Source organism: Protopterus annectens, chromosome 1.part1 (genome assembly GCF_019279795.1).
Source record: "Protopterus annectens isolate FY-2018-M chromosome 1.part1, PAN1.0, whole genome shotgun sequence".
Taxonomy (NCBI): domain Eukaryota; kingdom Metazoa; phylum Chordata; order Ceratodontiformes; family Protopteridae; genus Protopterus; species Protopterus annectens.
In genome coordinates, this window is record NC_056726.1 from 1025230214 (window position 1) to 1025246364 (window position 16151).

At 39.5% G+C, this 16151-nt stretch overlaps 1 protein-coding gene across 1 annotated transcript in view; it reads left to right on the plus strand.

Annotated features, from left to right (window-relative positions):
* LOC122808787 overlaps nt 1–16151 on the plus strand; it is a 735783-nt gene that overhangs the window by 180614 nt on the left and 539018 nt on the right. The window contains exon 3 of the mRNA XM_044079826.1: nt 7805–8089. Within this exon, the coding sequence (XP_043935761.1) occupies nt 7805–8089 (285 nt within the window). The remainder of the gene's footprint in view (nt 1–7804; nt 8090–16151) is intronic.

A 16151-nucleotide genomic window follows, 5' to 3' on the forward strand; every position in this document is an offset into this window, starting at 1 on the left:
CTTGGCATTGACAGTCATTACTAAATACAATCCTGGGTATTGGGTAGAGCATTTATGGTATTACATTGGGATGAAACAGCTAGGCTTGAAATGACCTCCGGGTCGATAACCTAGTACACTCCTATGATCCTATGATCTTATGATCTCTGCTGTTCTACATTTTCACACAGTACATCACACTTTCTCTTGTATTCTTGGATTTTGTATACTTCATTCTTTCCAGTTCAATATTTAGCTTCTTGTTAATGAGGGCAATCAGACAGGAGCATAGCCAGCATTTCATGTAAACCAAAAGGCAACAGTTTAGAATGGCAGAGCCCACTGGGTTTTGAAAATGCCACTTTTCCTTAGTGTCAGAGGCTACTTGGATTTGCCAGTAGCCTTTGCTAAGTCCAAAGTGGACAGAACCCTGCCTTGCTCAGCTTCTCAATTGGTTTGTCCTGTCAGGATGCTGTTTACTACCTGAATTAATTGCACAATCATATGCTTTAGATTGCAGTACTAGTATACTATATCTATGACTACCACACTCTCTCTGGGATTTTTCTATAAGCTCATGTGGAACTTGAAGCATCTTTCTTACTTCATTCCTAACTGCCTGTCAGTGGCATTTTGTATTTGATATAGTTTTAAATGCACATTCTTTTAAGATACAATTTCTATTTTGTTGAGAGTTAAACTGGTTTACTTAGCAACTATCTGAATATATGCAATTATGAACTCTTTACTTTCAAAGTATATTTAATTTGGGAAAATCTTGACCATTGATCCAATCAAGAGTCAAGTTTGGTGTGAGGACTACAAGATGTGAAAATATATCTAAGAGAACCTGCATTTTGTATTGTGTTGCAGGTAAGTCAGTCTTTTCTCTTTGTACACCCATCACTTCAGTGTTCTGCTAACCAGTTGTTTTATGTTTTCAAACATATTTTGTTGTAACTAAATTAATCTTGCTTCCTGAGTCCTAGTAATTTGTTACCCTATACTAAAACAGTATATCATAATTCAGGTGCTATCACAGTGACAGAAATCAGATTTACACTTCTGTTTACCACTCATTATTAACAGACTCCACTGGTATAATCTCAGCCGCAATTAGGTTAACAAAGTGCTGACTCATATTAACAGTTTTTACAGGTATGGCATTACTATCATTAAGTATAGAATATCTGGCTATGTGACATTTTGTACATCATTTAAAACAAATTGTTCGAAATAGATTTTTTCCTAGTTACAAATACAGTAATATACTTAGGTGAATGTTTATTACTACCCCAGTGTACATGTAAGTGTGACATGGAATCTATAACTTCATTTATTAATAAATGCCCTAAATGTTCAAAAAAATGGGGAATCACTCTAGAGTATGCACCTTCTTAATTCATGAAAGAGGGCCTTCTTAAATTTGTCTACAGCCAAAATTACCATAATTTACTTGTATTATTTATCTGAGCAAGACTACCCACCAGGTGGTATGAATACTGGTGCTAGAGGATTGTCACTGTTGATATGACACCCTGATTCCATGCCCAAAAATAGGAAAAGCAGGATTATGGATTGACGGATGAATGGATGGATGGATTTATGTCAAGTTTGAGCCAGGTTTTTCAAACTATATAGCAAATCCATAATTTTAGCTTTCACAGGTTTGTCCATATAAAATGTCAATTTACAAAATTTACAGGATGACCCTTTGGGTTCTTCATCTGAATCCACAGGCCTTGCTAAAATTTCTTTGATTTACAGTAATAATATACATCAGAGTTTTTCAATATCATGTAAGCTTTTAGTGTCTCTCCAGTCAGCTAGTACGGTAGAGTTGTGCCCCAGCCTATTCACAACCAGGTTTGCCTCAATGCATACCTTTCAAAAACATTTAGATAAGCCTCCACATTATTCCAATATCCAGGCGTCTTCAGGCTTGTACTGAGAATCTGGAATCCTCCTGGGGTAGATGGCTAATTAAGCAAGGGGGAACCCACTATTGTTGGTTTAGAAAGTGTTGATCCATGGCAGCACATCTCACTCTTGTAAAGTGTCAATGGCTTTTTCAGTTTTAACAAATCGTTTCTTTTAGCTGTGCCAGTTGCTGTTGGTTCTGATATGAATACTGCCCAGGCATTGGGCTGAAACAGCATACCTCTCTGGATGGACAGAAACATTTTACTAATGATCAAACATGTTCTCAGTTTTTCGAGCAGTACTCAGTATCCTTGTCAGTATGAGCAGCATTTAGTCTCGCCCTGAGATCTAGCTGCAGTCATTGTAACTAACATGGTCCTTAATACAGGTTTCTTATGTAATATTATACACTGCAGACTGCATACAGGTTCATAGGTTCATGCATTCACATTAAACTGCCAACCAGGTAGGTCATTTGTAGCCCAGCCACCACGCATTTTGTTACTTACTCCTAGTTGATCAAACAGATTCTAATACTCCAATCATATATGCTGTGCTTGAAGAGGATTAGGAAGCTGCTTTGCGAGCTATAAAGGGGAAGTCTGTTCCAGAACAGACAAATTCTCTGAGACAGATTGATATATTTTCTGGTAGGAGGTTTTTTTTTTTTTTTTTTTTACATTACGGCAGAGGTTTAAAACTTCTAAGTGGTTATTCATGATGTAGGCTTTGCCAATGCTTAGGAAGTCATACAGTATGGAATCATTTGAACCCTTATAGGCAAGGCAGAGGTCACCACTCAGGAGTAGATAATGTGGTTTACGTAAGTTTATACTATTTTATCTCTTGCTTATCATCCCCCTCTTTTGTCATTTTCTCTTCCATATCTGTATTCTTTCAACATGAAAACATCTGCAAATAAGTTATTACCTATTTAGGTTCATAGGTTCATAGATTAGTACTAGGCTAACTGCCCTTGTGGGCCATTTTAAGCCTAGCCAATTACCCTATCTGAGAATCAAACCCTGCACCTTGTGTTTCCAAAGTAAACACCTTAACCATTATGCCATCCTCCCGCCCCTTCCTAATTAATTAATTGCCTAATTAATTCCTAAAGTATTCCTAATACTTTTTCCCATTTTACTTCTTTGCTTCTTTTATTACCTAGCAAACATCTATATCTTTTCACATTCCTTTCCTCCACAGCCCCACAGAAATTTTACTTCACATCTTTTATTCCTACTGTTAGTTCTGTTTCCAAAATGATGTAACCTTTTTCTAATATTCCATGCTGCCATTACCTTTGTTTTTCTAGTACATCATGATATCCTTCTCATTAATATGGTCTCCTTTTCCCTTTTCTTTACACTACATGTTCTGTCTTTAGTTATAATATCTATATTTACATTATTTTGTCATTCTAGGATTCTTGTTTTCTGTAGTCTTTCTTCTATTCTCTTCCATATGTTAGTTTAATGACTCACCAAATATGTATGCCCTTTTTATTGCCCCAGAGAATGCAATGCCTACCCCAGTTTCTTACCAGTGCTATAATAATTTATGTATTTATTTATTTATTTTACATCTGATTTCTCGGAAAGTTTAACTAGGCCAGGAGGGCTGGGGAGAAAAGCTCCATTACATAGAACTAAAAAATACATTGAGAACATGACTTCATGTCATAGTATGAAAACATTACAGAATATAGATACAAATGCAAAATATTGAGTAAAATAGTCAACATGGGTACAAATACTAATAATATGCCCTAGCAATCCTATACTAATGTTCTAGTGTTAGGTTTCTGCCCCTTTGTCTTTACCTTAGAGAAGACTGCTGCATGGTTTGTGTTTATCAAGGACATAATCCCAAATTGTAGCTGATACTAACTTTTATGTCTATAATTGATAATTGTGAAATTCTGTTGAGTAATTTTCTTTTATATTATTGCAAAATGCAAAGTTTCCATTACCTGAATAAAAGCTAATGTAGATTTTTTGCACGGTGGTAATGGCCCCCAGCACTAGGGCGTACCAAAATAGCACTGATGAATTAGCAAAACAGCCTTATCACATGTCCTCAATCTGTTACTTTACATAAAACAAACGGATGACCAACAGTTCACTCCAAAGAAGATTGCATTAAAGTTGTTAGTATTATTACAAAATGCCTACAAAGTTATCTGTGCATGACTGAGGGTATTTTTAAACACATGCAATGAAATTGGTCTTATCACTGTTTTAGTGTAATGAGCATTATGATTATACCTCAAAATCATAAAAAAAGAAAAATGTACTAAGTGCTGCCCTAGCAAAAGACTCAAACATAATACCACATAGGATGTTTAACAAAAGTTTGTTAAGCACACCTAAGTGCTGTTAAGATTGTGTCTCGTGGTAGGCGCTAACAATGGATAGAGCTGACTGGCAGAAGAACAGAGCCAGAATGTAATATAGCTTTTAAAAACTGTTCAAACTTCATTCTGCCAGAATTATAAACACAAAGTGTGGTACAACAAAACATTTAACAATTTTAATACTGTTAGTTTTATAAAAAAGTTCCTAGTTTTAAAGGTGATACTTTTCAAAGATAGGAGTCTACACAAAAAAAAAAAAAAAAAAAAACCTCCCTGCTCTCCCCACTCTGGAGGATATAGATGTCTATGTAATTACTGAAACATGGTTTAAAGCACAGGAATTCAATGTCTTCCACCCATTTATACTTACTAATGTACAAGAGGTACAAAAGTTATTGGTGACACAAATGACATAAAAACAGTCACACCTCAAAGTTAATCAAGCAATCAGATGTCCTTGAGCTTTTCCACATGCAACTCACCACAAGCAAAGTCCCATATCATAACCTTGCAAACTACAGGACCCCCACTATGACCAAAGAAACCCACTCCACTTACTTAAATGAACTAGAGTCACTTTCCATGCTACCCAATATCGTACTTATGAGTGGCACCATCCACCTTTCTATAAACTGGGAAACCTACATAACCCCAAACATGCTGGACCAAAGATTCTTGGATTTTGTCAAAATGAATGGTTGGACTAACTGGTCCATACATCCACTAGGGATACTAACATACTTGACCTTATCCTCATAAACATGGAGGAACACAAGGGTATTCTAGACAAGCTCACAATATTAGGTATAAACCCCCATGTCACCTGCTGAATAACAAGCTGTTTATCAGATAAGACCCAAGAAGTCATACTATGGGAGTCTACCTCAGACAAATAGCAGGTCACTAGCAGGGTCTCTCAGGGCATGATGTTGGAGCTAAGCCTCTTTGGCATTTACTTCTCTTAACTCAAAGCTAATGTCAATGTCCTCTGCCTAATGCAGTTGATTGTAGTCTAGGTGTTGTCATGTAGTCCCCCAGTAACCCAAATACCCCCCAAGAACACCTGAGACAGATTAATAACTGGTGCCAGTGTCATGGTCTAAAACTCAGTGCCAAAAAGTGCATAATAATCTCTTTCAGAAATATAGCTGCCCTTGCAAATTACTAAATTGATAGCACTCCCCTAAGTGTAAACCTAGAGGTCAGAAATTTGGGAACATATGTAGACAGTCACTTGGCCTTTAACTACCGTGTGTTTAATGTTGTAAGGACATCTTTCGACGTTGTACAATTTATAAGCAAGGGTATGTCACCCAGGTCCATCAGTGTCATTGTCATTATAGTCAGCCCTCTTTAGACTAATTATTGAGTACAGTGCCCCTTTAGTATGTATCTGACTAGGCATATGCAATCACTGGAGTGTCTGCAGAGATTCTCCACAAAAAGAATGCATGGTGTTATGGACATGTCCTCTGTGGACTGCCTAAAAGCCTTATCTTTATACTCAGTCTCTTACACACTGCTGAGAAGCAATCAATTTTCCTGGTAATGGGATCACTGGTTTGTCCTGGTTGCATCATCTGCTCACAGGGATCTATTTTACATGATCAAATGACCAGTTCAGTGAACCACATCAGACTGGTAATGTCTAGAAAAGGCACTATGAGGTAGAATAGTGTTACCAATTTTCACATGCCTAGAGGAGATAGGTGCAGGCTATCCCTGATGAAGCAGCATAGTCTGTCCACCATATCATCGAGATGAAAGCATCAAAGACTTCAAACAGTGAATGTTAACTTCATTGAATTTGCAATCATCAAATTGCATTAGTTGGCCAACTTGTAAAAGAAATACAGATTCATCAGGAGACTGGAACATTTAGTTTTGTTGTTCACCAAGTTACCATGTTGTCTGAGATGTTGGCCAACTAATGCAATTTGATAAGTTTAGATTCAATGACATTAACATTTGCTGTTTCAGGTCTTCGATACTTTCATCTCAATGATGTGTGGTTCACTGAAGTGATAGTTCGATTATGTAAAATAGATCCGCTTGCTGTACACATGCTGGGATGCTTATGTTTGGTCTTCACAGACATGGAAATGAAGGACGTTACTCAATATCACTCAAAAGTATTATTCTTAATGTGACTTAGAATTTGCTGCTTTAGGTGCATTCAAATTTCAGTAGTTGTATATTTATATAACACAAGGAATGCTATTGTCTGGTAGCAGAAGTAATTCGACAATGTTAGATCACAGTCTAGGTAACAAGTTGTTTATTACAGCTAAGGTTCAAACTTAAATCTAGGGAAGTATTTTCTGAGGAGGTTTCTTGCTGGTCTTCAAACTGCCTCAGATGTATTTATGTGTGAATATTTTGGTGTATTTTATTTAAATTGGTGTGCTGAACAATTTTATAGGTTGCTTAGTTTTTATAATGACTTATGTTTATACTAATATGAACCAACATGTAGAACAGCACCGCATGTGTCACCCAGTGATACACTTCAAAGACTCCATGTTTTATCTATATAGTTTGAATATGGACTATGGTTGGGCTGTTAATGTTATCAGCCTTTTCCACCAATGCACAGGGATAGGTTTCAGTAATGAGCAAGAAGCCTGCTATCCAACGATAGTACAGGACGTAGGAATCCCAACTCTGCAATAACTGTCCAACTCAGATTCTATTGGCCTGAAACTATGAAAGAAGGCCCTGAATTCATGATGATATAGATGAGGATGAGTACTGGTGGCTAGTATTTCAATAAATGTACCTCCTAGGTGCCACCACCACCAGTGGTTATTACAGGCATGTGATATGTGACACTGTATGACAAGGTCATCAGGATCTATGAAACATCAGCTTTTCAGCTAATTAATCCTTATATAGTACTTATTATTTATTACTCTACAAACATACATATCTATATATATATATATATATATATATATATATATATATATATATATATGTTTACCAGGGTAGTGCAGTATCTGAATGGACCAGACCACTTGCAGGCCAACCCGGGTGATAGGATCACATAAGAAACGAACAAACATATGGGATTGTGCTTAACCGAGCTCTGTGGATAAGATGTACCAATAATGGCTGAGTTGGCTTATACTACAAGGATAGCGGCACATCATTATATAGAGAGGTATGAAGACATTAGAAAAGGCAAGTGAGAATAGTTGCAGGAAAGGATATCATGGGGAGAAGGCAGAGAAATTGAGAGATGCATGCAGTGGGGGAGAGGAGAAGAAAGGAGAGACGTGTGAAGAACTGAAGCTAATATCATGAACTTACTGTAGCCTCATGAATTCTGTGTCCAGAAACATACAAAATATCCACAAAGTTCTGCAGCTGTTTAACTTCCAAGTATGAAAATTAAGGGGATTTCTATAAAAGTAATATTGTTTTACAGATTTATAGTGGACATTTAGCATCTTCTTGCTGGCAAAAAGCTACTGTGCAATGTATATAGATTCATGTTCTATTATTTTATTAAGTAAAATATTATCTTGGTTACTTTATATACAGAATACCTGAAAAAGCCAGATATACATGTGAGTTTATCATACTACTTGGGCGGAAAAATAATTGTTGAGTGCAGAAGCAGCCTCAGAAGATACCCATTAAAACGTTGCACCTTTTATAAAGATAATGAACTGTTACGGAACGAATCAATCCCATCCGCTGATCATTCCTTTGAATATATTATTGAAGAGGTTACATCACAGGATGAAGGGCTATACACGTGCGTGTGCTACAATGCAGAAAATCAAAGAACAGAAGAAAGCGTCCCTGCTCCTTTAAGTATAAACAGTAAGTACGCATAGAAATAATCACATTTTTGTTTCTTACCAATGCTATGCTTCTTATTAAATGTGTGAAAGACAGAAGTAATGAATAGAACTTCCTGTAACTATAGAAAGTCATTTCATGTAAATTTGCTAAGCAGAAATTTGATTTATCCAAACCATAATCTAACCTTGACAATATGGAGCAACAATAAAGTTAGAACGATCTTAAGGTTTTTCTGTTCAGCTACTTCCTTGGGACATGGGATGTATTCTTATGTAAGGTGTAGAATGTGGCATATCCGATAACTCATTCATCTAGAACAAAACTCCCTTTCACCTCAGAAAAATTGCCTTTTTCCTTGTACAACCTAAGTGGCTAGCAAACAATAAATACATTGAAGGTAGAATTGATTTTCCCAGTAAATACAGAAGTAACTCAGCATGGATTGTAGGAGGTTATACTATATAGCTACCAGTTATACTGCACATTTGTAAAATCTATATCCCAGAAACACATTTCAGATGAGGGGATGAATGTTTTCCATAATCATCACTGTGCACTGTGGTTAGATAATCCCAGAAGCTTTGGTTAAAAGGTAATCTTTCATGAAAGATACTAGACTTGTTTTCTGAGAATATCACTGTTTATGTAAGTGTATTTCTTGGACATACTGGTTTGCCTCACAGCTGCAACAATGTCTGTGATCACTGGAAAACTTTTAATATCACAGCGCATTTGGGTACAGAAGCAGAAGCTACAGACTATACCTGGAAGGCATTTATGGTGAACATTCTTAGGCGGTCACCCCATATGAAAACTTAGAAAGAGAAAAGTGATACACTGATACTTCTTTAAAAAAATTTTTCCTGCAAGCAGTGCATGATACTGTATTGTTTTTCAGCATTACTCAAAATCCAGTCAAACAGTTTATTAACAGTTGTTTAGTCTCAGAGAAAAACAGCAAAGACAACCATTCTTAACCAGTAATAGTCATTCAGTGCATTGGTCACATACCACAAATAGATTTATTTTAGATAAAATGTGACAAGAAACTGTTCTGTGAACTTTATTTTTAGGACTGTCAAAAGAATGTGTCCGTCCAACATTGGCTGTCAGCAGTCAGCTCCACTGTAAGTAAGTAAGTAAATAAACATTGTCATTCAGACGATACAACCATAAAGTGCACAGCTGAATGAAATTACATTCCTTCAAGCTCATGATACAACATAGACCATTACAATAATAAAACACAAGCAGTTACATCACATATACATTAAACACACACATGACACAGAGTCCCAACCAACCAAAGCTCCATCTCCACACCGGTATGTCCCAGTCCAGTTTCACCAATCCAAAAAAAAAACAGACTTTCAAGAATCCAGATCAGCACACATCCAAGCAGACAGTCTGGTCTCCACCATCTGCCCTCATCCCGATCAGCGACTACAGCCTCCAAGATCCGCCGTCCACTCCGACACCAACCTCATCTCTGCCAGCAACAGTCCAGTTCCACTTTCACCATCCACTCGAAACTGGCACAACACCCTCTGACACCATCCAGCACCTGGTCACCACCATCCATTCTTCTCGGCGTGCCTCTCTACATACAGGCCTGAACAGCCACAACCAGGCCAATCACTCCAGCAATGCCTGCCACACCAACCATTCCAGCTACCTGAGTTAATCCGGAACAGCCCCCAATCCAAACAATCCACTAACACCATGGCTGCCTTCTCTCCACACTCGCACTGAATGTAGCTCAGGTGATGAGAGCTTGAAAAGTGCCTTGGGTGGTGCCCTATGGAGCTAACATGAGTAGGACAGACATGCCCTTCCTGGCAGAGCAGGTACAATGCAGCTGTCCAGTGCCACAGTCCCTCAGATATGCAGTAGTGATACAAGTGATGACCCTGGAACAGAAATTTTGTCACCAAAGTCATGTATGTCATACCTCACATCCTTAAAACATGGGAACATAAAATCATTCAAGCAAGACATAATGGCCACCATGGTGACACAGACTAAGGGCAGAAATGACCCTTCTGTTTGCCTGAATTATGTCTCTTCTGAATGTTTGCTCTTCCTCAGTGCTGGGCAGAACCACTACAGGCTGATGAATGAAACCAACGACAGATCTGAGGAGTCCTGATAGTTGACAGGCACAGGGGCAAGAAGCCTATAAAAATACTGACTCTGATTCAACTTTCACAATGGGGTTCACCTTTTAATTTCTACAGCAGGTATAAACAGGTTGGTTGGAACTAATCTATCTCTCTGTAAAATTATTGTGCATATACGAAAGACCCTCAGCGCTCAGTATTCATGGATAGAATAACTATGGCAGGGTCTGCTTCATACAGTAAATAGATGTTTGTATTCTTCTTAGAAATGATAACTCTGTATGAGCCATTTAGACAAATAGAAATTGGTTTCCACAAAGAGGAATAATAGCTAAAGGCCTTCGGCTTATAATTAAACATCTACAAAAGTTACATATTTTTGTTTAGTGGTAAAAAATAAAGAAACCAGAATTTAGCACATACAAACTGTAAAATTGTCATCCATGGATGGAAATAAAACTGAACTTGCCAACTTACTAAAGTATTTTGAGTTTCTTCTGATAAATAGTCTATTTAATTATTAAAGCTTGATGACTATTAAAAAATCCTACTAGACTTCAAAGCACTGTAATGTATCAAGATGTGTCTGACTTCAAACTCTCAATGCAAATTTGTCACATCTCCCCTTAGATCTTTATGAATCCATTTTACATACCATTTCTCATCTATGATCCTGGACATGAATCCATTCTACATACCACTGTTTCCTCTATGCTCCTGCAGAAACTCAAATCCATGTCCCATTAATCAGTGAGACTCTCTTCCAGTATTGGATACAGAAGCCACCACTGTAGTGCCCTAAAAGGCAGCTGGCTAAAGTGAATTTGCAAATAGATAAAGTTTATTCACCTAAACATTTCACTCAAAATCAATGAAATTAATGGTGGATCCTCCTTAAGCAACTGCTTGCAATGGCATATGAGTCTGCAAGGCACTGTTTTAGAAAAAATAGAAAGGATATTAAAAGCAGGCTTCTGTATAAGGAAGCTTTGCTTATCTTGAAGTTTGGTACTTTACGTCCTGAAGGGATAAATATGTCCTGTAACTGGAAAGTTTTAGTTTAGTAATTTCGTTGAATGATAAACTTAATAATTAACTGTTTTATTGGCTGTGATTTTTTTATTGTATAAAAAGTGTGGTGGAGCAATGAGTTTTGTATTCCAATGAAGGCAGTATCTGTTGAGAAGCTAAAATTTATTACATTTCCTTGTGAGCACCGGACGGTTGTATTTATTTTCTACAGTACTTGAATCATAGTGTTGTGCTTGCAATGGTATGACCACAGCTGTGACCTCCAGTGCTTGAATTTCTCTTTTGTTAAATGGGCAAGGAGGAAATAAATTCTAATACATATCAAAATATTTCGAATTCTCATTGCTGAAGTCTGCAATTTTCTCCCAGTTATTATCAGATGTCCAATGAAAAGCTACTAGACCTGCATAAAACCTGAAGTTCTAATACATGTAGCTGACCTGCAGCAGCAGCATAGCCTATTCACTGTAGTGGGTACACATGTTCCTAAACTACTGCAGCAGCATAGCCTATTCACTGTAGTGGGTGCACATATTCCTGAACTACTACAGCAGCAGTATAGCCTAATCGCTGTAGTAGAGACACATTATCCTGACCTGCAGCAGCAGCAGCATAGCCTATTCACCCAAAGGGGTACATATATTCCTGAAATGCAGCAGCAGCAGCAACATAGCCTATTCACTGCAGTAGGTACATGTTCCTGAGCTGCAGCAGCATATGCTATTCACTCTAGTGGGGACATGTTCCTGAACTGCAGCAGCATACCCTACTCACTCTAGTATGTACAAATATTCCAGAACTGCAGTAGCAACACATTGCCTATTCACAGTTGTGGGTACACACATTCTTGAACTGCAGCAGCAGCATAGACTTTTCACTCTGGTAGGGACACATGTTCCAGAACTGCAGTAGCAACACATTGCCTATTCACAGTTGTGGGTACAAACATTACTGAACTGCAGCAGCAGCATAGACTTTTCACTCTAGCGGGGACACATGTTCCAGAACTGCAGCAGCCTAGCCTATTAACTCTAGTGGGGAAACATGTTCCTGAACTGCAGCAGCAGTAGTATAGCCTATTCACTGTAGAGGGTACACATGTTCCTGAACTGAATCAGCAATAGCAAAGCCTATTCACTATACTGGGTGCACATCTTCCTGAACTGCAGCAGCAGCATAATAACATATTCATAGTAGTTGGTACTCATGCACCTGAACTGCAGCAGCATAGCTTATCCACTGTAGTGGGTACACATATTCCAGAACTGCAGCAGCAGAAGCAGAGCTATTCACTGTACTGGATAAACAACTTCCTGAACTGCAGCAGCATAGCCTTTTCACTATAGTGGGCACAGATGTTCCTGAACTGCAGCAGCACAGCCTATCTCCTGTAGTGGGTGCACAAGTTCCTGATCTGCAGCAGCATAATCTATTAACTGTAGTGAGTACAAATGTTACTGAACTGCAGCAGTAGCACAGCCTGTTCACTGTAGTGGGTACACATGTTCTAGAACTGCAGCAGGAGCAAAACCTGTTCACTGTAATGGGTAAACATGCTTCTGAACTGCAGCAGCAGCATAGTCTACTCACAGAAGGGGTACACATGTTCCTGAAATGCAGCAGCAGCATAATCTATAACTTTTGGTTGGGGCATATTTTCCTGAATGGCAGCAGCAGCATAGCCTATCCACTGTAGTGGGTACACATTTTCCTGAAATGCAGCAGCAGAAGCATAAATTATTCACTGTAGTGGGTACACATGTTCCTGAACTGCAGAAGCAGCAGCATAGCCTATTTTGTGTAGTGGGTTCACATGTTCCTGAACTGCAGCAGCAGCAACAGCATAGCATATTCACTCTAGTGGGTCACATGTTCTGAATTGCAGCAGGAAGAGCATAACCTAGATACTCTAGTGGGTGCATATGCTGCTGAACTCCAGCAGGAGCAGCATATCCTATTCACTCTAGCAGGTAAACATGTTCCTGAATTGCAGCAGCAAAACTTATCCACTGTAGAAGGTACACATGTTCCTGAACTGCAGATATAGAAGCAAAGCCTATTCACTGTACTTTTCCTGAACTGCAGCAGGAGCAGCATAGCCTTTTCACTGTATTAGGTATACATGTTCCTGAAATGCAGCAGCAGCATAGCCTATTCCCTGTATTATGTGCACATGTTACTGAACTGTGGCAGCAGCATATCCTATTCACTGTAGAGGGTACAAATCTTTCTGAACTGCAGCAGCATAGCCTATCCATTATAGTGGGTACACATGTTCCTGAACTGCAGCAGCAGCAGCATAGCCTATTCACTGTAGTCGGTACACGTTACTGAACTGCAGCAGCAGCAACATAGCCTATTCACTCTAGTGGGTCACATGTTCCTGAACTGTAGCAGCAGCAGCATAGCCTATTCACTCTAGTGGGTCACATGTTCCTGAAATGCAGCAGGAACAGCATAGCCAGTTCACTGTAATGGCTATTGATGTTCCTGAACTGAGCTGCAGAAGCATAGCCTATTCACTCTAGTGGGTCACATGTTCCTGAAATGCAGCAGGAACAGCATAGCCAGTTCACTGTAATGGCTATTCATGTTCCTGAACTGAGCTGCAGAAGCATAGCCTATTCACTGTACTGGGTACACATCTTCCTGAACTGCAGGAGTAGTATAGCCTATTCACTGTAAATTGTGCACACGTTCCTGAAATGCAGCAGCAACAACATAGCTTATGCACTGTTCATAGGTTCATAGTTTCATAGGTTAGTACTAGGCTAACTGCCCTTATGGGCCATTTTAAGCCTAGCCAATTACCCATGTCAGAATCAAACCCTGCACCTTGTGTTTCTAAGGTAAGCACCTTAACCATAAGGCCAACCTCCCACCCTCATGTAATAGGTATACATGTTCCTGAATTGTAGCAGCAGCAGCAAAATAGCCTTTTCAGTGTAGTGGGCACCCATGTTCCTAAACTGCAGCAGCAGCAGAATAACAAAACTACTGTAGTGGGTATATAAGTGCCTGAACTGCAGCAGCATAGCCTATTCACTGTAGTGGTTACATATCTTCCTCAAATGCAGCAGCAGCAGCCTCGCCTATTCCCTGTAAGGGGAACACAAGTTCCTGAACTGAAGCAGCAGCATATCCTTTTCAATGTAGTAGATACACATGTTCCTGAATTGCAGCAGCAGCAGTAGTATAGCCTATTCACTGTAGTTGGTACACATGTTCCTGAACAACAGCAGCAGCAGCATAGCCTATTCACTGCACTGGGGACACATGTTCCTGAACCACAGCAGCAGCAGCATGGCCTATTCACTCTAGTGGGGGCACATGTTCCTGAACTGCAGCAGCTGCAGCATAGCCTATACACAGTAGGGCATACACATGATCCTGAACTACAGCAGCAGCATAACCTATTAACTGTAGTGCGTACACAGATTCACAAACTGCAGCATCAGCAACAGCAGAATAGCCTATCAACTGTAGTGGATACTCATGTTCCTGACTGCAGCAGCATATCATATTCACTATAGTGTGTACACATGTTCCTGAACTATAGCAGCATAGCCGATTCACTGTAGTTGGAACACATGTTCCTGAATTGCAGCAGCAGCAGCATAGCCTTTTCACTGTAGTGAGTACAGATGTTCCTAAACTGCAGCAGCAGCATAGCCTATTCACTGTAGTGGATACACATGTTCCTGAACTGCAGCAGCAGCAGCATAGCCTATTAAATGTAGTGGGTACTTATGTACCTGGACTGCCACAGCATAGCTTATCCACTGTAGTGGGTACACATATTCTTGAAGTGCAGCAGCAGAAATAAAGCTATTCACTGTACTGGATAAACAACTTCCTGAACTGCAGCAGCATAGCATTTTCACTATAGTGGGCACAGATGTTCCTGAACTGCAGCAGCAGCATAGCCTATCCCCTGTAGTGGGTGCACAAGTTCCTGATCTGCAGTAGCAGTGTAACCTATTAACTGTAGTGAGTACACATGTTACTGAACTGGAGCAGTAGCATAGTCTGTTCACTGTAGTGGGAACACATGTTCTAGAACTGCAGCAGAAGCAAAACCTGTTCACTGTAGTGGGTAAACATGCTCCTGAACTGCAGCAGCAGCATAGCCTGCTCACCGTAGGGGTACACATGTTCCTGAACTTCAGCAGCAGCAGCATAGCCTATTCACTCTAGTGGGTACAAATGTTCCTGAATTGCAGCAGCAGCAGCTGCATAGCCTACTCAAAGTAGTGAGTACATATGATGCTGAACTACAGCAGCAGCAGCAGCATAGCCTATTTAGTGTAGTGGGTATACATGTTCCTGATCTGCAGCAGCAGCATAACCTATTATTTCTATTTGGGGAATATTTTCCTGAACAGCAGCAGCAGCATAGCCTATCCACTGTACTGGGTACACATTTTCCTGAAATGCAGAAGCAGAAGCATAACATATTCACTCTAGTGGGTCACATGTTCTGAATTGCAGCAGGAAGAGCATAATCAAGTCACTCTAGTGGGTGCATATGTTGCTGAACTCCAGCAGCAGCAGCATATCCTATTCACTGTAGCAGGTAAACATGTTCCTGAATTGCAGCAGCATAACTTAACCACTGTAGAGTGTACACATGTTCCTGAACTGCAGCAGCATAGCCTATTCACTGCACTGGGGACTCATGTTCCTGAACCACAGCAGCAGCAGCATGGCCTATTCACTCTAGTGGGGGCACATGTTCCTGAACTGCAGCAGCTGCAGCATAGCCTATACACAGTAGGGCATACACATGATCCTGAACTACAGCAGCAGCATAACCTATTAACTGTAGTGCGTACACAGATTCACAAACTGCAGCATCAGCAACAGCAGAATAGCCTATCAACTGTAGTGGATACTCATGTTCCTGACTGCAGCAGCATATCATATTC